We start from the raw sequence: 23,892 nt of genomic DNA on the forward strand, positions 1-23,892 counted from the left end.
ACTATAGGAAAGAAAATTATTTCAGTCTTATTTTCTTGTTTTTTTTTTTAAATACATGTACATGTAGTTTGGCTATAAAAGACACCAAGTACTTTTGACTATTGCAAAGGACAAGTTGTAAAGTTCGTTTCAAGCATCATGCTTCAAGCTCAGCCTGCTTTACCGGGATACCTAGATAAAGCTGATGCGCTTTGTAACGTTTTGCATATCATAACACCGTGCGGCAAAACAAAAGCTCGGAAAAGCTGACTTTTTGGTCATACTTATAAGTTTTGAATGATATTCCCATTATAAAGTCAAGGGTAACACAAATCCAGTTTAGGACGCAGCGAAGCCGCCAGCGTGCCTCGGGTCCAGTGAGAGGGGGGCTTTGCTTCGCCTAACTCACGTGGGCGCGTTTGTGAATTGAACGGGGACGTCGCTGGCATTAGTGAAGAACTGGGATTAGATATTCGCTCGACTTTGACAGATAATCGACGCCGCCTACAGACTATGTCTGTGGGATCAGAATAAGTCCGTCCCAGACTGCCGGATCAAATGTCCCTTGTTAAAGAAGACGGAAATGTTTAGTTTTAACAAAACATCCTGAGTTGAGTTGCGGCACTACCGTAGCCGCGGTTTCACAATGGGAAATATTCTGCCTACCATAGGTGGCATACATGTACCATACAGAAGGAATTGCAGCATATCAATTGCTGTCAGCCATTTCCGTTAGAGTTTTTAAATAGTTTTTTTAAATGTTGAAATCATTTTTCATTCCTTTCGAACTGGTTGTAGACTACAACGATGTTAAGGCCACAGAAGAACCCATGATACCTTGGCGGTACCTCAGTGGTCACAATTAAGACATAGCAATCAGTAAACCAGGGATGTGCCTTTAGCTCAACTGGTAGCAGACTCACAGTTGAGCTCCTAATTAGTTACTGATTGGGAAAACCCGGTTCATTCCTGGAAGGGCATCTCGTTTGGGGTTGTACCCGTCTTTCGGATGCGGCGTAAAATGCGGGTCTCGTGATCGAGGAGGTGCCTCGAGCACGTAAAAGGGGAAGGGCTAGCCTGTTGGAATATACCCTGCTTCTGAAACAGCAAGGAAACATTCTGCCCTATGTGCCACTATACACTACAGGGGTCTAAAGTAACGAATGGATCAGTAAATCAGGCAGTCAATCATATATGCATTAATTGGCTCATGAATGACGTATGCACTAAATCATAAATGTATCAAATTGACACAATAAGGTCACATCAAACATCATGTGTATGCATGGATATGGTATAACCGCACAGCTTCACGTACCAATTTTACTGTTATTCTCTCGCTCATTTTTCTTCTTTCTTTTTCTACAGTGACCCCCCCCCCTCCCCGATCTGTTAACAGCTACGTATACTTTGCTTCTAGTTTGTCAAACCTGCGCCGTTCTAATGACTCTACTTCAAGAAATATATATGATTTACTATTCTTAGTGGCAAATGTACAGTTATGGTCTATCCAAACTGTTACTGGACACCAAATCAGTGTGTGATCTCATCACTGCTCTAATTCTCATTCCGTTCAATCGTGTCTTGTCCGCTAATCTCCAAGCAGGTCAGACTTCATACTTTTTTGAATTTGTTGACAAAAACAACCTTTTTCAATATTTTGTCTTCTGGACCTAATCTTCAAGCAGATCTAATGGTTGCGAAGACCGTATCCAACCAGTAGAAGAGGTTTTTATTGCAACTTAGGCTATTCTCCGGGGAGCCCCCATAGCCAGAGCACTTGAGTCTCGCGAGGGTCCAAAATAATCTCCAAGCAGATCTAAAGGTTGCAATAAAAACGTCTTCTGCCAGTTGGATATGGTCTTCGCAACCATTAGATCTGCTTGGAGATTAGGTCCAGAAGACAAAAAGATGGAGAAAGGTTGTTTTTGTCAACAAATTAAAAAAAGTATGAAGTCTGACCTGTCATAGCCACCCCAGAATTGCCAAGATTTCACCAAGGATCCCACCAAGAAAGGCTTTTAAATGTTTTAATGTGCTCTTTAATTTTGCTCTCTCATCGTGAGGTCTAGGTGCCTGCGCTAAAGCTGGTGCCATCCCCCCCCCCCCCCAAGTGCCCTTTGAGCGAGTGAGTCAGGTGACATGCACTTCCTCGTGGGAGGTTTTACCTGTAGAGTTTGCTGTTGCTGATGTGACTTCGTTGTGGGAGGTTTTACGCTTCTTGTAGAGTTTGTTGTTGCTGATGTGACTTCAGTAGCCGGCCGGCTATACGCTTCAGCTGCTTGCTGTGTCATCCATCTATCTTCCTCCAAGGAATATGACTCCGAAGAGAACTTATTAACGGCAGCAGAGCTTCTCAACTTCCAGAGGGGCCTACAGACTTGATCGATCAAGTGGGGAGAAATTTACAAGTCTTCTGTGTAAGAATTGATTGATTTTTTGGAAAAGATGATGTATTGCGCTGTCACAGACGTGTAAGACGTCAAAGAAAATGCGGAAATCAATCAAGGAGAAGATATACAGTATGGCATCCATGCAAATATGAGGCGTTACAATGTCCCATGCGGTAGTTCATAAACCTATTTTTGTCGACAGTCAAACTCAAAAGACAAATATCAACGATTCGCACTCAAGGGCGAATGTAACCTTTGTAGTTCTTCAGAGCTAAGATTAATCTGTAATTCATAGAAAAGAAGGACAGTGATACAACTTCCTGACCTACACGCTTCTGAGAACAAACAGCTATGAAAGAATCAATAGGATAAAGCGGAGTTTTTATCGGCCTACAATCAGTTATGGAGCTGTAATAAATGGATGATGTCCTTTGTTGTGTATTTCTGGCCTAACTGGCTAATTGCAGGTCGGTAGCTTTACATACAAACAAGAGTATACAGATAAAACTGTACAGATAGTAACAAGGCTCAGTAAAGTAATCTAATACATGGATTAATCTCTTCCCTTCCTTGTAATTTTTGAGATATAACATTAGAAGATTGCGATTGGTTCGTTTAGAATAGGTTGGTCAAAAAGCATAATGAATATTGATGGAGCTTTCTTCATGACAGCAAAAAGAAGAAGAGAGCTAACACAAAGACACTTCCTGCCTACCAACGCAGAAAGCTATAATCATCTAAGAATTACTAATCTTAAGCGCCGGGGAATCTGAAACACCTTCACGTACGTCAGAAGTATAGTTTCTTTATAGCCGAATACAAGAACAGAGAGTTAACACAAGCCAATGACTGACCAACATGTATGCAGAAAGCTATAATCATGTAAGAAGTATCTATATCAAGCACCGAGGAACCGAAAACATGATCACATACGTCAGAAAGTCTACTTTCTTTATAACCGAAAAACAAGAACAGAGAGTTAACACAAGCCAATGCTTGCCTATCTGAGCATCTAAGAAGTAATCTCTGTTGATGGCTTCCTCTCTTCAGCTAATGTAGCAAGATAATCAGGAACTTGCTTTAATGGTCGGCACAAGACAGGACATCATCCGTCTATTAGGTCTGCACATTGATTACGTTCTAGCATGCTGGCTCGTGCGTGGGCACTTATCTAAGTACGTCACGACAAAAGAGAGTACATCGGGCAGTGTTTAGGGTAGTCAAGTCTTTTCTAATACGTCGTGACATGAGGTGATATGCTGGACAGATTCTAGGTAGTTGGCTCTTTTCTAATTCCTTCTAATACATCGGGGCAAGACTCAAGAGACAGTGTACTGGGCTAGTACTGGGTAGCTTTTGGATAGTTAGAGACTTTTAACAACAACTGCGATCAGTATTGACAGGAAAATCCGGCACAGCCCACGTATCCTGACTCCCACACACTCTAAAATATTTATCATTGAATCACAAGAAACGTTTAATCCAGAAAGATCCTACAATTCTGATTCAATAGAGCGTGTTGGTTGCTTCGTGGTCCAGAGAACACGTTGATAGCGTGATTTTTTTGCTGTGTTTCGTTTAAATGTTAAGTCGAAGACAATACAGCAGCAGAGAGAGAGAGTCTTGTCTTTTTTCCGTTACCTTCGCCATGACGATTAACCGTTTTGTAGTTTTATATGGTTGAATAGTAAAACTCGAGAAGCTATGGATTGATTATTGTGAAATTTGATATGTGATTAGGTCTTGATCAGCAGGAGAAATAGTTGGCTTTTGGGTCAATAAGCGGCTTTGCTTGGTACTTCAGCAGAAATTTACGTTTTGATGGTCTTGCAACTAGGAATGCGTTGCCACAAGGGTATGGAAAGCTAGGCCGCTTTCTCTAGTCGCCCAAACATCACTAACTATTCCTCGTCACAACTGAATAGACTTAGAATATTAGGGTAGGTTATTCGTCACTAGGCATTGGTGTAGACCTGGTACGCTTGCAGCTGGAAAGTACCTTTTGTGGGGTGTAGCTAAGGACAGTTTGTAATTGCTATAAACAGAGATTGTATGTAGTGAAGTTGTTTTTTTACATGATCTAGGGTAAATGTGCTCAACATAGAATGAATGAGCTTGGTGCCTTCATTAAGAACGCTCCCATGTAAAACATGTATTATACTATAGAAGTCTATGGAAAGAACTGAAGAACAAACTCAAGAATAAGACCATAAGAAGCCTTTCTTGTATCGTCAGCCTTCACCTTGCTCAGAACACCTTGGCCACAACGTGACTCTGAATGCAAAGCTAAATCCACATCACTGACGGTAAGTAGCAACGAGAACACGAGACAATCGGCTGGATCTGCTTGACTGGTTACATTTCCGTAGAACAGAACTGGACGTCATCAGATCACAAGTTGACTGATTCCCTTACCGTCAGCGTTGTAAGCGCTGCTTGGTTCACTTCATGTCAGTGAAGCATACATGTAACTCACCAATGACATTACCGGCACTTGCTTTGTGCCTTTAATACTTTTATGAGGGTAAAGTCCTTCGCAGCCTAGCCTTCACTGGCGCTTTTGTTGGGAAGCGCTGATTCGCAATTTCAAACACATGGGTCTCTAGAGGGCGCAGACAAGATCTTCCCGGCATAAGAACCTGGTCCATGTGTTAAAAATCGCAAATCAACGCTCGCCAAAAAATATACGTCAGCGTTCCTAGAATGCTGCGAGGGGGGCTAGTGAAGTCTGTTTATCACAGACCAATTCCCCTGACTCAGCTTGATGGTGGGACTTTGGAGCAAGCTACTTTTGTTTTTGTTATCAAGTTCCATTCAGCCCTCCCAGTCCATCTTGTCCTTGGTGCTGAAATACCTTCCCCAATTACACAATCTTGTCAAGTTGTTCTTAGACTGCATTCAAATACACATTTCTTTACCTTTTTTACGTCAACTGGTCTGATCATATCTTGTGTAGTTGTGTTCTCTCTGGTTGCCTTATCAGAACTGCCTGGACAGACTTGGGGTGTGTTCCTTTATTGATTCATAATCAGTTCAGATGTTGGGTGTCTCTGTCATGTGACCACCTGTGGACGGTACTAGGCGTCTTCCTGTTGCTCTCCGATTAATCACATTGCGACATTCAAATGTGCTCCCAACACTTGAAATAAACATTTCTTTACGTATATGCTGAAATACCTTCCCACCATACAGTCTAGTCAAGTTGTTCTTAGATAATTGAAATACATATTTCTTTACTTTTTATATGTCGACTTGTCTAATCAAATCTACTCTCCAACCTTAGGGGGAGATCGTTACCTCCCTCTGACAGGCAATCAAAGTGAGGCAATCAGAAGAAGACAACGATAAACGTCTGCTTGGAGCAATTAAACTGCCCTCCTAGTAGCTTCATCACATGCCACTAAGTTCTCCAACGACAGGTTTTGGTCAGAGGACTAGTAGTGGCCGCGATTATTAACGTTTCCCTCTTTTCGAAGAACTAGCCTCCTTTGAAGTCCTTCTGGGTGGCGCCGGCGTTTTTTGAGCGCTGATTCGCGATTTTCAACTTACGAGACTTATTTTCAACCAGGGTCTTTGGCTGGAGAAATTGTATTGCCGCCCCTTCTACGGGCAAATCACCGCTCCCCCAAAAAAATTAACCTCGGCTCCGCCCAGAAGGCCTGCAAAGGTGGCTAAAAAAATCACGCCCACTCGTAGCTCCCCGACCAAAAGCTCTGGAGAATGGCACGTGCATGTCTTCCTGGTAGACGTGTACCGTTGCTCCCCGGACAGCGGGAGTTTTTTGTGTGTTACGCAGGCTATCTAATTGCCAGACTTCCTAAATTGGGCTAACCCTAACCTCCGCTAGAGACTCCGTTTAGATTTTTTTCCCTTACTAAAATATTCTAATACAGCTCTCATGGACAGCTATCAAACTGTCTGCAAGCAATCAGCAACTAGCCTGGATACCAGACCTTTCGTGCTAGACGATAACCCCTTTGGCTGGGGGAAGCCACATACGCGGTATAAAGTTGGCACCCGGTCTCTCTAAGAATACGATCTCTAATATCTATCGCGTTTAGATAATTAAGGGGCCGTGTGCTAACTGTGGTGACGGGGCAATTTGCTTCCCCGGCCGAAGGATTAGCGACTGTAGCGCGGTGGTCTGGTACCCAGGCTAAGCAGCAACTGGTAGCTATCAGCTGTGCATAGTCGACAAAAAGTCAAGCAGGGCCTGCAACGGAAGCACACTCCCCGCCCAGCCTTGTTAGAGGGATCCCGCTGATTATGGCGTCAAGCAATCTTCTTGCAGGCAATTAATTTCCTCCGGCGACTCAGGTGCAAAGGGCGCGACCCCCCGGTAACTAGCGGGAGTGAGATCAAACCAACACGGGACCCTTATCGCTCAGGCACGCTGGTTAACACGGCTAGAGCCAACTAGCTGTCTTTATGATGCACTCTCCTACGTAGGCAGTGCCCTTTTCATGTGCTGCTTTCTGACACGCGCTCCTTGAAAAATGTTTCAGACCGAATCAAGCAAAGCGAATAGAACAGAGCGCTCGTGTAACTGCCTGAAGGAAAGAACTAACCCAGAGGCGGGTGGGGTTACTCTAGGGTAGCTCTGTCCCCTATTCAGTGGTCAATGGAAGTTTACAACAACCTACGTTTTTTGTATAAGGAGTTAGGCATAACATCATGGTGTAAAAGAGTGTCCAAATGTCCATGTTTAATTGGAATATTTATTTTGATACATAAGACCACAGATAAGATGGACGTGGTCATGCAATAGCTATAACAAACACTGTTAGCGTAGTACTAGTAATCGTTTCTTCGGTCAGACCCTTGTAGTGTGTAGTGCCTACTGGCTCACAGGGCAGCAAATTTCCTTGCTGCTTTAGTAGCAGGGTAAATTGTACAGTGAGGGGTTACTAGCCATTCCCCTTTGCTCAAGGCACCTCCTCGAACACGGGACCTCCGTTTTACGTCCTTCCGAAAGACGAAAGCTGCGCTTCCAAGGGTTTGAACCGGGATCTTCCAGTTACCAACTACATGTAATTGGAACCGTGAGCTCCACTGCTGTGAGGCTGCTACCAGTTGGGCTACAGGGACATCCCTTACCTCTGTAATCCTCGTGTACAAAATACCCAATACGAATCTACGTGGTGACCAGGGTTCGGACAAGACCTCACGGACGGTATAGTTACAAATCGGGTCATCTCAACGTCTCCCTATCGACTATCCCTTTATTGAAGGCTTTAACGTTTTAGGAAATGCAGCTCTAAGCCACCAAAAGGAACCAAAAACACACCTAACTAAATAGCCAAATCTATCGTATTGATTCTAGATCCATATCATGAACATCCTGCGCAAATCCGCCGTCCTTTGGGTACAATCTAAGAAGACAGATTCACATCGGCCAACCGTAAAATGAGGCAATTGAATGTAAGCAAGTATTCTCGATCAAGTGACCAAGAGTTTATAACAGCAATCGGTACGCGGAGGAATTACGCACGATTCATCAAACTGTTGGTAAATGTTGTTTCGTCGCCGGGGCTCCAACTAAGTTCCCGTGATGAACGAGTTGCATGTTTTGACCTTTTCTTCTCAGGCGAGGATAATTCATCCGACATATCATTCTTTCGCCAAACTTCTCTGCAATGAATCAGTCAAGTTCTTTTTCTTTATTTCCGGGGATGCATTTGCCTGAGGACGATTCTCTCCAGAGCTATGAACTCCCGATATCCCCTAGGTAACCGCGTGAGGTCAGAGGGCAAGCGCGCGTGTCATCCGCTAGTTTCAAAGGAAGGAAATAACGTGTCACTCGCAAAATTAATTGGCTGTTGATGAGAATGGGAATTACCGCTGCAGCGGCTGATGAGCTGTAGAATTGCCCACGGGGAAACCACCTGTGGAGTTACGTGCGCTCGCGATGCCGTCCCGTGACGCTGGCTGTGTCGTCACGGTTGGACCTGGGCTCCACAGGAAGGCCGGGATATCTGCCGCTCCAGGAGAAGGAGCACCTCATTCTGGTGCGGACTGCAGGGAAGAGAGGACCAAGCAACGATGAAGGTAAGAAGACTTCTGCTTTCTTCTTTGTCTCGGGAAAAGCTGTTCCTTGTCTGCCGTCGTGCCACGAAAAAAACGTTTACAGGTAAAGGCTAGAGTTTTGCTCGCATCTTTCTTTGTTTCAAGAAGTCTTGCTTGATGTTGCGCTAGAAAACGGAGCTCCGAATGAGCAAAGGTTTCCCCACTAACACAGACATCTGTGAAGTATTGTATTCTACCAATTTCCAAGCGTTTAGCCATCTGCACTCCATACAGACTGAGTAGGCATCAAGTACTAGTCTTCTTTTCTTTTCAATCATCTTGCAAGTACCAGATGTTTGGCTTTTGAAAACGGTCCGGAAAAATGAAGATTGCTCTTAGTTCCTCTGCGCTTTTGTCCTGTTTCGATTGCAGCAGCTCAAAAGGGAAAAACTGCTAGGTTAAGACGATAACATATTGCCTCACATGTAATGATACAGGATGTGGCCTAAATATCAGGCGATCCCATGGATCTATTCATACAAAAGAATCTTCTTTTCACCTGGATGAATCGATAGAACTTCATTTTCACCATATTACCCGGGCCACAGTGTCCAGTATCTCCAGCAGACGTTGACGACATCCTATGTCTTTGTCGGAAACAATCTGAAAAATTCACAACCCCATTTCCTCGCTTCATGGCCAGCTTTACATCTATATTTCACATCAGTCTTGCCTGTTGTAGTTTCCCGGTTCCTAAAACTGTTAAAGATACATGTTCGCAGGTCCTGCTTTTCGTTCAGTTGTTTCGTTCAGTTGTTTCGTAACTACATGTCGCTTCCGTGCCATATGGCACATATTTACTGTCATGATGATTGGCAAAATGATTACCAGAATGATACCAGCTGTATTCAAGATAATCAATCGGCAAAAGCATCAATTTTTTTCATTGCCAACAGTTTCTCAAAAGGTTACTTTTATCTGCGGAAATGCAAGTCGACGATCTAGTCTTAGTCGGAGCTGAACCAGTTTTCAGCTCCAGGAGTGTTGATTTTAAAAAACAACAACAACAGCCATCTCCCTTGCGCTTCGTCGTCTTAATGAACCATGATGCACGAGATTGCAGTAGCCAGAAATTGCTGCATTCATTCTTGATCCAGTAGTTGTATAAGTATCACTCCTCGGCCCAAATATCTATTCATCTTAGATATTCAAAACTTCTAACGATCCAGGATCATCCAACCTTTCTTAGATGAGCGACTACCGGCCAACGCATCATGGTTGGATTTGGGAACTGCTCTGTTACATTTACGTTCGGCCTACTGTAGGATCAGATGGGCGGACGATGGAAGATTATGAAGGTTTAACGCGCGATGAGTATACTAGCTAGTCCCTATAAGTGATTGGATTTTGGCTTATCAAACGATCGCGACTGGTTTATGTGCTTTAATCTTTTATGTCTACCATGAATATGAATCGGAATATGTTATACTGGTCATTTCCTTCACCAATATTTGTTCGGTACTGATTTTGATTAGACAGTGTAGATTGAGAAGCTGTTGATGGATTGTCATGATATTTGGTATTTGGTTAGGTCTTAATATGATATGATTTTGGACCCTGACGGCTTTCTTGGTACTGCAGTGGAGCATTCAGTTTTTGTATTTCAATCTAATTGACATAATTTAGATTTTTGATGCAAGACAAGGACTCATAAGTCATCAGTGCAAATTTTTGGCCGAATCTTTGATCCTTCGTCAGCTGCTTCTACTACTTCTACTACTACTACTACACTGACCCATTGCTCGTTGTTAGCATATCATGTATCTTTAACACCGGAAACGTCTTGTGTGTTTTGTATGTTTCAGTTATCCTGTTGTCGTAATGTGTCCCGGCAGGTCTGACCAGGCCCTTACAGTTAAGTTAGTTCCGTCGGAAATACAGTTCGTACACGTGCCTAAAGCTATTATAGTACTTCATCAAACTAACCGGATGCGACTACCCGAGTACAACATTAATTTTGGTCGGAAATACACTATTTCTTAATGCTTATTTACCGTTATTATGGCTCTTCTAACTAAAGCTATCATGGTTCAGCAAACTAACCGGATGCTACTTATATACATCCCGAGTGCAACATTAATCTTGGTCGGAAATGCCCTATTTCTTACCGCTTATTTACCGTTATTATGGTTCTTCTAACTATCATGATTCTTCATCAAACTGACAGATGTGACTATAGGTCCTGAGCCAACAGTTAGTTTGGTGTAGTCTGTATAACCAAAACTCCAGCTGTCCGGTGCTGCAATGCATATGGCCCCCTCTTCTAGGAGCTGACCGGTTACGGGCGGCTGCTATAAGCGCGATTAAATCAGGCTAAGTTTGGTGGAAATACCCTATTTCTCACCCATAACTAAATATATTGTGGGTCTCATCAAACTAACGGATTCGACTAATATATATATATACATACATAGGTCCCGAGTGCAGCAGTAATTTAGGTCGGAAATACCATCTTTCTTACACACATAACCAGGCTATTCTGGTCCTTTGCGCTAAGTAAAAGCTGCAGATACTCAGGAGTAACAAAAATTGTTATTTAGTTATTATGATGCAAATCTAAAAGAATGACTGAAAAGACAGCAAAACACACTTAACTTCTTTTACTACTTAATCTATTGCACTCCTCATGCGCCCTGTCAAATCTTCTCAGCGGTCGCAGCCTTTATTAGAAAATATGTTTTAAACAGAAGTGTTCTCACCGGGGTTACAGTGACGTAGCAGGTACGAGGGTAGATCATAGGGTTCTTACTTGGTTACCGCGGAGACTATATACCGCCCTGTAGCTGGACACCATGCTGTGTTACCCCAGCAATACGGGATACAAACTATCGGTCTCCATAGGTTGCTGGAAGTAGCACAAATTGGCCAAATGGACCGAATAACACTTCAGAGGAGTTGGCCAACCACAGTGTACAGTTTGCAACATAGGGAGACATGAGGCCTTTACCGCGGATTGACTCCTGACCATTCATTCACTCGATATTTGGCGAATTCTACTATCCATATCCCCGTAGGATGGCCTGGTGGAGGCTGGGATAAAAGATAAAACCCTCTCCACTTTAATTTCGTCAAGCTCAAAGTAGATGATCCGGTGGTGTATGTTGCCACTTTTTTTCTTCTTACCTTGGAGATCGACATCTCGGAAAGCGGTGTCATTGATGAAAAGAAACGTCACCAAGTTTGATATAACAGAATTAACCTTTCCAAATGCATCCCTCAACAATTATGATATTTGACGCAGTTACGGCACCATTGTCAGTCGAAGAGAACACGTATCGTTTCCACAGAACGTGTTATTACTTTTGTTGCCCGAACAAATTACACACATCGGTTCCCCCAACAGTTAGATGACCTCCCAATCGGTTTGGTAAAATTGCATTTCAACACGACACGTTTTATCAAAGAAAAATCGTGATAGTTTTGGTGAACACGTTGAGCAAAATGCACGTACTTTTCATTTACGGAGTCTGCTGATATACAGAATGCGTGTGCATTCCACCTCTCTTCAGTCATTAAAATGTCTCAGATGAACGCGCAAATATCATACTCGATCACTCTGCGAACGCGATTGACATTTTTTTTCTTGGAAATCCCGACCACCAAAATGGATATAACCTTTGGATGAAATGCGACTCTTTGTGCCCATGTAGAAATGAGTGGCAGTTGTGTGTCGTGTGCTCAGCGTTGGTGCGAGGAACCAGTCAAACTACTAGCACGTCCACGTTGTTACAGCAACTGCAAAGGTTGACGCCTGATCAGTTTGTAGTGTCTGTTGAATTATGTATATATTTTAGTTATAGTTATTTTTGATATTGCATTGTACTTGTGACGGTTTAGAAGGTAGACCACTACTCAGGGATGGCTACGTGGTTCTTTTATGCCTCTTTCTTTCCGTGGTTTAAGAATCTTTGAGGCCTCCGATAGAAATTTATTTTGGATCATACATTTATTGGGATCTTCGAGGAAACCAAATTAAAGTTTCCTAAGTGCTCGGAAAGCTCCAACAGGTTGGTTCGTTATTTTGCAAGGCTTATGGTTCAAATTCAGATCCTGACTAGGGAAGTGTCTAGATATGTATTGATTTTAGTATAGAACCCCCGAGTTTAGCAATCTTAGCTGAGACCCAGGCTTTATGATTTAAGCGGGGTAAGAAAGACGATACATCGATTGGCTAAGTATTGAGGACGTTAAGGGCGCGCCCGTCAACATTCCTGTCGTACCCGGTGCAGAAGCGGATCGGAATGCATTATATAACATTTATCTATTCAGCTGAACACTGTCGTGTGCTTCCTTTGGTGTCGTCTATATGGCTCAAGGCAGCTTTATATTCAACAATAAGAATACAATGATTCATCAACGATATGTCAAATGTTTCAGAATTAGAATGGAAAAATAGATTTTCTTAATTACTTATGCAAAGTAAGTACCGATTTGCACTTCATTATGTACATCTCTGTCTAAGCTACCTGCATATTAAATAACATGAAAATCTGTCGTTCCTTTGTTCAGTTATTCTCCTTGGAAGATTTTGACAAAAACGCCAATGTAGTTCCAGTGTCACATACCAGGGGGTCCAAAATCGACCTTAACCTTTCTCCTCCCAACACCTACCCACATACTAAATATCTTTACAATCCATCAAGACGTTCTTGAGGTATGCTGACCACAAGAATCCGGACACACACACACACACAAACACACACGCAAACACACACACAAACACGCTCAAAACAATATCTCCATGAAAAAATCCAATTTTTTCAGGGAGCAAATTAGCAAATTAGAACGCTAAATTGTTAATTTCTTAAGCGCGCTCATGATAAATTAGAAAGCGGCGCATTTCATTTGTCGTGAATGCAAAAGAAAGCCTCTAATGTCATCAATAAGAATTACTCGTTTGAAGAGATTAGCGGTAGATTACTGCTTAAAAGCGTTTGAATATTAACAAACATCAAACAGAGCGGTACGTTCAAAAGAACTACTGGTATTGCCTGCATGGAGGGTGATCGGTAATTTGTGCGTCATTCCTTGGATCTAACGAAGTCTTTAAAGAACACTCTGTGCTTTTTCTTGTATCCAAGGTGCACAGAAATGTTCATTAACTCAGACAAGCGTGAACATTGAAGCTAGCAAGAGACGTTCTTTTTACCTGAGTGTGTTAATTTATAGATGATGAACGGAAAATTGAAGAGACGGATTCGCTATGGGTGAAGCATCCGGGTTCATCCCAAAAAACGAATCCATATGCTGTGAAAAGGGTGTGGTCGTGATTTTAACACAGAATGCGCATTTTTGCCACTGTTTGCAATATTGTCTATCTGCCTTGGTTATTTGTGAGCCTTCTTTTCCTCAGGAGTTTGAAATTTTAAACGCACCAATAGCTTTTGGATTCGGTACTTAGAATGAAAGAAATATCAACGTTTAATATATTTCCTGTATTGGGATGGAAGTTAATCTGTGACGGTAATTGACAACATTAAGATTTTATACATTATTTCTGTACACAAAGGAAAGCGCCTACCAGGTTCCGACCAGACCTCTTACCCTTCTCAAGTTTGACTGACACGAAGCCTATGTCAAGTGATCAGACAAGGAAGTGTGACGTCAGCAACGGGTCAAAGTTGACATGAAGTCGGTATCGGGCCCCGTCGGGATGGTTGATAGCAACTAATTTCTTTTTGATAATTTTTGCTTTATGTACCCTTCTAAAGGCCATTTTAGAAATTCTGCCAAGGTACAAAAATAACAAAATGTAGATTATGCTCATAAGACGTCTTGTCTAAGTTTTAGTCTAGAGTCTAGTGGCAAACTAGATAGACGGCAATCCTCTGTAAACTGTAAGAAATTACAGGATTCTGTGAAGTTCGTTGCTTTGAAGATTCAACCAACCAACCAACCAACCGACAAACCAACCAACCAACCAACCAACCAACCAACCAACCAAACAATCAACCAAACAAACTAACAACCGACAGAACCCCATGTTTGTCGGTGTCGGTGTCCTTTCCTCGTTGTTGTGGTTCGCTGATGTAAGATAGAGTGTAATACCCAAAGGCGATGCGTTTCAAGACCCGATTTTCAATTACTTTCTACAGCAGTCTGTTGATGATGGGAATTGAAATCATTGCTTTGATGTTGTTGTTTTTCCTTTGGACCAAACGTTGTCGCGATGGCAGGAAGAGTGTCTCATTTGCGGCTAGCGGCTCGTAGAGAACGGCGAATGTTTTTTTATATATCCGGGAAGCTGCATAGCACCGAAAAACGTGCTTCAAAGTGCATTTGAAAGGTCAGGGTGTCAAAAATATTAATCGGTATCACTTTGATGCTTTGATGTGCTCTTTTAAGAGTCTAGCCGATAGGATTTTCTGTCCATTCTGTCTGCTATCATCACAGAAATGTAGCCTCCGTTGCTTATCCTTGCTTTTATTTCCTGTTACGCGTGTGGCCTTTCTGATTTTACAGTGTACTGGTTGCCTCAGTTTTCTGGTAGCAATCAAAGACCGCACAACCCAGAATATCGCGCACAATGGGAGCAACAAAAACAACAACAGATGATGGAATGTGCCAATGAGGCTAACAGCGTTATGTAACTAGTTGTCGACAGAGTGACTGAGAACTGCGAGAGAAACTTGTGATGTAAAACCAAAATAACTTTAACGTCTGTGGTAAAATACCAAACTACCGTAAATGCATTTAAGTTCGCGTAGTTTTAATTTCACGGTAGGGAGAAAATTGAGTCTTCGCGGTGGTTTTTAAGTTCGCGTCTAACTTTGTCTACTGGTGGTTGTCACCAACAGGGCACCCTAGAGTCCTAGATGTTCAGCATTACGCAATCACCACAGTCGTAGAAACTACAATATTGGCTTAAAACGGCTGATTTTCCAGGAGAATACAATGATTACCTGAATATACAAGCTCTGTGTATCCAAATTATGGGCCATATCACTGGACGAAATGATTTCAGTATAGAATACTCTCCGGTTACACTACATTACCCTATGTTGAAATATGGAAGAACGAAAGCCAAAAAGGCAAAATAGAAAAGGGTGTCGAATACTATAGGTTCATCATGACCGGACTACATGTTTGAGTAGATGGTGAAGTGTTGAGGAATAAAGTTTGAAACGCCTGGATATAGAAAATGGTGTCCAATAGGTTCATCAAGGGCAGGGCTGCATGTTTGTAACACTCTGAAGCTGGCATTCAGATGCGAGTATCACCGAGAAACATGCCGGCACCACTGGACCCAATTAAACCACGCCCGCGGCTAGTTGTGCTCGTCTTCACAGTGGGCAGGACACTGGATGATTGAAGAAGATCGTCACAGAAGAAGAGGAGTCCATCCGGTGTAGTCTTTTCTCTTATGGTAAAAGAAAAAAAGGTACTTCCCGGTGCATCACTGCACTAACTCACGTCATAAGTGTTGGGCACAAACTGTGTGAATGAATCTACTGTAGAGAGATACGCTTCATGCTTGTTAACTTTGTCTATGCCTTGCCGAATTCGTCGCCAAATTGTGAAGACCTGTGGCGCCGAGTACAGCCTGACGTCATGGATGTTATGACCACCTATGTGGACTTCCCCATGGGTATTGGTCATGCTACTTTGGCTACTATTCTGCCCAGGTTTCACAGTTTCAGTCGCCCCAAGCTATATCACAATATGTCCGAAACACGCCCGATAACTATATTGCAAAGAGGAAGGAAGGACATGTTGAAACTTCGCACAAACCACTAGTCTCAAAACTAGGCTCTGAATCTTGCTACTTCGGTCCATGGTGAGAGAACTTTTTTAAAAATCAATTCTCTATTTTGAGTGATGGACATTGCACCGAACCCTTGTACATTGAGTATGATTCTCTTGATTCTATCCGAGAAACATTTACACATAATAGCGATTGTCTTGAACCATCAAATTCATTCTGAGATCAGATACTAGTAGACGAGTCACCATTTTGCCATTGGTTTTCCAATCAATTTTCAATCAATACAGAAGTAAGTACATTTTGTATTTCGGAATTTTAGCCAGAGAGATGAAACCACCAACATAAAAAGCCCACATTAAACATGGAATTTGCAAGGATCTGGTCCAACTCCTTCATTACGTACAACTATCTGATTCACGACTGCAACTCGGGCCCGGTTTACACCCGCATTTCCAAGTACAGTCGGAGCACACTCCGAGTGCATGTGCTTGGAAATGCGCGTGTAAACCCAGCCTGGGAACCAAAATAGGCTAATGACACGCTTGTTGGTTCAGTTATTATCTTATCGGGTCATTAGGAATGTCAGTCTGGTTAGAACTCAGATCCATCTCCACCTGGATGACAGTTAGACTAATCTGACCATTGTCATCGCACGAGTGAACAAACGATTAGAATTTCAGAGTGACTCTTCGTGAATAATTAGATTGTTGTAAATGAAGGATTTGAACCAGATTCTTCTGTAGCAAGCTCATTTGGAAACTCCTTTTTGCAAGTTGACTTTTTATGTTGGTGATTTTCAGTCTTCGTGAATAAGCCGCATTCTCATTCTTCAACTGAAATCTCGTCTTAGACCTTACATAATTCCAAGGTGTTTGGCTTTTTTTCTTATGGCATATAATTTCTATTGCATTCGGTTTCTATCACACACGGCTTCTGTTGCACTCAGTTTCTATTGCACTTCTCCATATGGAGGCTGGCGACAACGAACCGAGTGCAACACTAGAAACCGTGTGCTACAGAATTGATATGCCAGCAGAAAAAAGCCAGTACAATCTGCTAAGGAGGCTACTTCAGCGATCAAGAATCATCTAATCCTCAGATGTCTTGTTATTCGTCAGCCGAGGTTCGGACTTGTGGGTTCCAGGAATTCGGAGAAAATGAAGGGTCGGTTGATAATTAGTCTCTGTAGGTCTGTTTGCTTTCACCAAGACGGTTAACAATGTAGGAAGGGTGGTAAATCTGAAAACAAGATTCTGAGCCAGGTCTTTTAAAACCTTGACATCTTTTGTGTGGTGCTGTTGAAAGGGATGAACTGTTGCTAACTGTTAACCTATCTAGTTTCAAACTTGTAAGATTTAGTGACATAAAGAGGAGTGTTCTGTGTCAGTCCCATATTTCTTTAACCTTTAGCACACTGAAGTAGCCGTTTGGCAGCCAATTATCTATTGGTAACAGAGCAGGGAGAAGGTTAACGACTGACAGCTGATGTATTCTGACATCCACCCCAAACCATTGTGTGGTGCAAAAACAGATAAATCGAAAACGATTGCCGCTATAGAAATCTAACCACGTATTGACCAGTCGTTCCACATTTCTCATAATACTGAATCGAATTCAAACCACGCAAGAAATAGTTTCTCCTCAATCTCATTTTCTTGTTCCTATGATATGATTTAGATCTTCATCAGTTCATACATGGAACGCGTGGAATTGAACATCAGTGGTACGTTTAAGACGATGCTATGAATCTTAGTCTTAAGTAGATTAATACCAGTTGAAACTTAAAGACCGGCAGGTACTTTCCTTATGGGATTTGGGTCAGGGTTAATCTTTCTAATAGTCAGGGCAGCGGGAACCCAGTAAATTATTCACAGCAGGAATATCCTGTATTATTTGTGGTTATACCGGTTTTATTCGTCTGTAATCATCTTTAAGCGGCCGTAATACACACGTGCAATGTCAAGACATTTGTCTAGACGGTGATTTAACTAAAGATGTCCTGGAAAGTGTTTTTTCAAACCAGATGCAGGACATCGTGTCCTGGTGATGTGATTCAATAGAAAGAATTCCATCAGCTGAAAGAAAAAACAACCTGTTGAACAAATGGTTAAACAGTCCACGCAGAACGATCTTTGCAGCATGTTATAATCTTTTTTCAATCTGTATCGGAACTTTCATGCCAGAGTTTGACATCGTGCCCCTGCTGCTATGGTTCGATAAACAGAAGCTTATCAAATAAATGGTTAAACAGTCTTGTAGGACATGCTTCGATTAACGGTCTTTGCAGCGGGTTACGAAGATGAAGGTATGGTAGCTTATCTACTCAGTACCGAAACTTTTTTATATCAGAAAAGGACATCGCGATTTCACACCTGCAATGTCAACGGCGATATAACTTCAGATGTCTTGGCAACTTTTTGAAAACCAGATGCAGGACATCGTGTCCCTAACCCTGGTGATGCGGTCCAATAGAAATAATCTTATCAGCTCAACAGAGAGAAGATTATCAGATAAATGGTTAAACAGTCACGAGGGACAAGCTGAATAATCTTTGCAGCGGGTTACGGATATGAAGGTATATTAGTTGGTTCACTCTGAATCGAAACTTTCTATGCTAGAGGTTGAGATGCTTATCAAATAAATGGTAAAACAGTCTTGCAGGACTTGCTTTGACTGTCGACGAGTTATGTAGATGGGGGTATGATGATGATAGCTTATTCAGTCAATATCGAAACTTTTCAGAGAAGGACATCGCGATCATGCTCCTGGTACCACGGTTCGATAGAAAGAAGCTTACCAGATAAATGGTTAAACAATCATGGAGGACTTCATGAATGACCTATGCAACGGGTTATGAAGCTGGAGGTTTGATGTTCGTTTAGTTGGTATAGAAACATTTCTATGCCAGAGTTTGACATCGTGCACCTGCTGCTATGGTTCGATAGAAAGAAGCTTACCAGATAATAAATGGTTAAACAGTCATGAAGGACTTGCTGAATGATCATTGTGAGGGATATATATGGAGATGGAGAGATGATGGTTTGGTTATACTTGGGTTGTTTTGGGAATGGAGGGCGTGCAGTGGGGGAAGAATGGGTCCCTGTCCTCATTGCAGAAAACGTGTAGTACTGGACCCTATATGGCCTCTGTTTCTATGAAAAGCCTCAGGATATATCACCTTGAAAACTTCACGAAGATATTGACGTCATTACTTACAACAAGTGATGTTTTGCCGAATGCCGTTTTACTTATAATGACATGCGATATTAGTATTGAAAATTTTGAACGTCATGCTTTGACGTCATCATGACGTCTTCTGACGTCACACTAGGTGTGAAGGCGAACGTCGGCGTCTGGGGGCGTCTACGAACCGAGACCCAACTGGAGCATCATAAGTACCAGTAGACTCGCTAACCGTTCGTACTTTGACGGTCTCGCCAGTATTTACAGGTTTGCAAGCATTTCTAAAATGATGGAATCCTTCTGCCGTCCTCCCCAGGCCGCTGCCATGTGCTGGTTGTTTATAATGTCGCTGGGATTCCTGGCCATGGACATCTGTGCAGCAGAAGACATACGTAAGTTGAAAGCCCTTAGACTTTGCTTTGTACACTTTTGAGAAACATTTTTCTTTTATTTCTATGTTAAGTCTTGTTCGTCTATCGTCTTTGGTCTTATGAAGAAGAATAACTTTATTGCACGACGATCGTTCACGGTACAATGTATGGCAACATTAAACATAGTACAGTACAAAGTATAAAAGTATTGAATAAAACTTAACATCTTAGTTACTAAAATGATAAGGGCTAGCATAAGTCTTTGATATTGCGTTACAATCGAGTGGGGCTAATCATGAGATTCGGTATTTCTATAATAACAAATCAGTCTATTATGTATTCACCTCTTTTTGCATTGCGGAGTTGTTGCATCTAAAGATGTATGCAAATCTGTCTGTAGCATCGAGTCTTTTGAAATCTGATGCACTTGAATTGAGAAATGTGAATAACTTATTACGTAAAACATAACATCTAGAGCCTTCCATGACAAAGTGAAATTCATCTTCAATTTGCTTTGGACAGAAAGGGGGAAACCTTTGTTCAGGGGCTACATTATAATATCTGCCTGTTTTCATATTCAATCTATGAAATCCTCTGTGTGCTGTGCATGTGCATATTGCATGATAAATTATCTATAAAATCTGTTTGTGAGAGGTGTGTTTGATGGAATCCACTAAGATGTATGTTTTGTTTGTTTCCAAAGATGTGACGAAATGGGTGGACAGCCTGTCCGGACGGACGCCCTACACTAGAGGGGTGCCAGAGCACGTGACGTCACGCGGTGCAGCAGAGAGAGAAGGCGTCCCTCCGCACTCCCTGGACTGGAGCAGCATCCTGGACGGGAAACTGCGACAGGCAGATTACTCAAGGTGGAGCAGCTTCTGCCCGTTAAAGCCCCCCTCTCACTGGCGGCGTCGCTGCCTCCGATCGAATTGACAAAACACTCAACGAATTTCGTCGACAAAAAACGACTCTTTTTAAGCTTTGTGTATTTTGTTGTCTTTTTGGTCATGCATACGTAAATCCAGTTCAGCACGCAGCGACGCCGCCAGCGTGCCGCGGGTCCGGTGAGAGGGGGGCTTAACGCTATGTTGCTATTCCGTACGATTTGTATTCAATTTTTGTTTTGCGCCAACTGACATTTACTCAAGCAAATGGATACAATTTTGAAATAGTCAGGCGTTTCAGAAAGCATCCAGCCACTGACGAAAGACAGCGGATGCTGTCTGAAACATCTGACTGTTTCAAAAGTTTATCCAGCTGCTTGACTAGAGTAACTGTAATCTGGCGTATCTTATTACCTGGATATCTAACCTTTATCAACGTAATTTTTGTTTTGCTTTAACGGTAAGAATTGTAACCAAGTATAGTGTAATTTAGCGTAGTTTTGCCCTTTAATGTGATTATGGATCTTCAATGAATAAAGTAACATATAAATGTTTATAAGACTGAGAGCTTCACCATGTATTGCATGCTATGTCCAACAGCAGTGTCAGAGAACATCCAGAGGTTCAACACCTGCTGAAAGGTCATTTTGATTTAGCCTTGATGGCATAAGTGTTCTCTCGGGCTATGTATGCTGTGTTTTTCATTTGAAAGAAACGTCGTTACGGCAACGTGTTGGGCGTAATTGGTTTCGAAATTGGCATCTACGTGAGATATGCCTTCCGAATTACCGCAAGGACATGTAATCTTCGTGATATTCTACTGTGTTATGGTTCTTGTATCTTTGCTTCTGTAACTTTGTCTCTGCCTCCTACTGTCGCCAACATGGCCTTTGTCCCGAAAGAAACTGCAGGTCTTTTATAGCCCTCAACTATTTTTTTGCGGATCCGAAAAACATTCAGCTTCCTATGCGTAGGCACTGAGGCAGGCGTTTTTACTTCAATCGCAGAGTTACGTCTTTTTTCACGGTTTGCTCGATCGTTAACTGTGTGGGCCCATTTGACTTAAGAATAACAGTTAACATAGGGGAACCAGAAGCCACTTGTACCCTATAAGCAGTGCAGACTGTCTTCTTAGTCAAAACGACAACACATCGCACTTTGTTTTTACTTTTGCCTATATGATGTGCACTGAAGACATTCTTTAAAGTGTTAAGACGGTAGGAGCTTCTGCAGACCTTCTTCTTAGAACCCTTGTTTGACAACCCCCAGTGTAATGCCAAAATAGGTAACAAAACATGTTAAGCAATAGACCATTCACATATTTCACAACTTTACATTTTATTAGTTAGCTTGGCCATTGGCTGCTTGTACTATTTCGTTCAGACCGTTTCTTACTTTTCCATGGAATTGCATTGCGAAAATCAATGATCGTCTACATGAAGAAGGTATTGAAGAAATCACGGAGTGAAAGTCAGTGATGGCGCAAGTTCTGACATCTTCAGATGTTTCTTTTTTCTACAGATGGCATGATGACGGCAGACACGAGCCACGACCTGTCTCGGAGGGGACGTCCTGGAGAGAGGCCAGCGGAGGAGAGGAAGAGATGCCCCGGGACGAAGTGTTGACCAGCCGCTCGGCGGATCTGTCGGCACGGATCCGAGCTCCCTTCGGGAACAAGAACGCCTGGGTCCTGTACAAACGGAGGAGCGACAACAACAACAACAACAACTACGGCGACGTGGCCAACAGCGATGCCGGCAGCGACCGGTACGATCAGGGCGCTTCAAGGATCAAACGGTTCATGGACAAACATGCAGGCTTTGCCGTCAGGGCGAAGTCAAACGCGTGGATCCTCTACAAGAGAGAGGGGGGTAAACCTATGGTGCCACCACAGTGGGTACGGTAATTCTTTCCTTTGCCAAAGGGAGCAATAGAGTAGCAGAAGTGTGCGCCAGCTCTCAGAAATCAAATGTACCGAACCCGATGTTTCGGACACTGTCACTGAAGATGCCGGGCTGTCAGAATCAAAGTAACGCCGTTGTTTTCTGTTCTGTACAAAGCTTTCTGCAGAGCCCAAGGAATGAAAAGATAAAAAAGTGTCTGAAAGAACTGTGCTGTACGTAAGGATATGATAATTGACATTTAAGAATATAGAGCTAGATTTAGCCTTGTGTTTGAAGCAAAGGTACAGCCCAACTGTAGTGACCGTAGAACAATAAAGCACTTCTTGCGTACGTGACATTGTGCTTATCTGTATTTTTCCTTCTGTCTACTTTACTTTTAAGAAGAAAAACAGCAGTTTTCAAAGCCTGAGTAGTTTAAGGTTCCATTTCTACTCATAGAGGTTACTTGTTGAGTACACCGTAAATGTACAGATTCTCAAGAAGATTTAAAACTGATTCAGTAAGGTTTCGGCAGCCGCTTTAAGGACGAAATTGAGCCAAATGTTGAAGATGCATTATTTGATAAGATGCAAGTTAAAACATAAAATGTGGATGAATTCCCCGTAAAATACAACTCTTTGTTCGAGATGTTGATAACAAAAATAACCTTCATTATGAGTAGGATAGGCCAAAAATTCGCAAGCCACTGCGGGTGCCACAAGGGATACATATGCCGTGGTTGTGCTCGGGAAATGCTTTGGGAGCCTGCAAACATACAAACTGTAGATCACGAGCGCCCCCAAGCGACCCTGTTGATGCTGCAGCCTTACAGCACTGTGAACAGAAAAAAACCCATCCCGTCCAAGTCTACCATCCAACTGTCGATGGGCATCGTGATAGGAAGCTTTTGGTAGATTAGGCAAAAATTGATCGTAGGTCACTTCCTTCCAATACGAAATACTGAAATGATATTCAACTCTCAAAGTAGTGGAAAATTTGTCAGGGTACAATATTCCTTTATTGTTTCGATGCTTCCTTTTTCCAACGGTGACAGGTTTGAAATTTGATGATCACGATTTTTCCTATAGCAAATCACAACACTACAACAACGCACCGGCTCCCAGTGTATGAATCAATGCCTACTCTATTCTACATTTTACGGCAGACTAGGCGTTTCACAATATTCCTTTCTTTAAAAAGAAATTCAATATATAAATCGAAGAACAGAAATGGGCAGAAGGAGACAGCCGGCCCTTCGCTATTTCATATTCTTTTCATCTCTAATAGGGACCAATTTTGGCAGCATCACTTCGTAATCTGTCATAAACCACCCGTCCTCCCACATACAGCGCCCGAAATATATAATTGAAGATGTACAAACTTATTGCCGCGCAGACAACCAAAAAAAGCATTTATCAAGAGGTC

At 42.4% G+C, this 23,892-nt stretch overlaps 1 protein-coding gene across 1 annotated transcript; it reads left to right on the forward strand.

Moving 5' to 3' along the window:
- The first annotated feature begins 8,284 nt into the window (after positions 1 to 8,284).
- Positions 8,285 to 22,823, forward strand: LOC136434797 (uncharacterized). Its single transcript, XM_066427860.1, has 4 exons — positions 8,285 to 8,420; positions 19,643 to 19,718; positions 20,401 to 20,566; positions 22,106 to 22,823. Exons 1-4 carry the CDS (start codon positions 8,415 to 8,417, stop codon positions 22,488 to 22,490), a joined length of 633 nt encoding a protein of 210 aa, XP_066283957.1. The 5' UTR covers positions 8,285 to 8,414; the 3' UTR covers positions 22,491 to 22,823.
- The last annotated feature ends 1,069 nt before the right edge of the window (positions 22,824 to 23,892 follow it).

The sequence above is a fragment of the Branchiostoma lanceolatum genome, chromosome 5 (genome assembly GCF_035083965.1).
Source record: "Branchiostoma lanceolatum isolate klBraLanc5 chromosome 5, klBraLanc5.hap2, whole genome shotgun sequence".
Lineage (NCBI taxonomy): Eukaryota > Metazoa > Chordata > Leptocardii > Amphioxiformes > Branchiostomatidae > Branchiostoma > Branchiostoma lanceolatum.

Bases quoted from the DNA above. Each gene is read 5' to 3' on its own strand.
- LOC136434797 (XM_066427860.1), top strand. The intron at 19,719-20,400 runs GTAAGTTGAAAG...TTGTTTCCAAAG, and splicing joins CTGTGCAGCAGAAGACATAC to ATGTGACGAAATGGGTGGAC. The intron at 20,567-22,105 runs GTGGAGCAGCTT...TTTTTTCTACAG, and splicing joins CGACAGGCAGATTACTCAAG to ATGGCATGATGACGGCAGAC.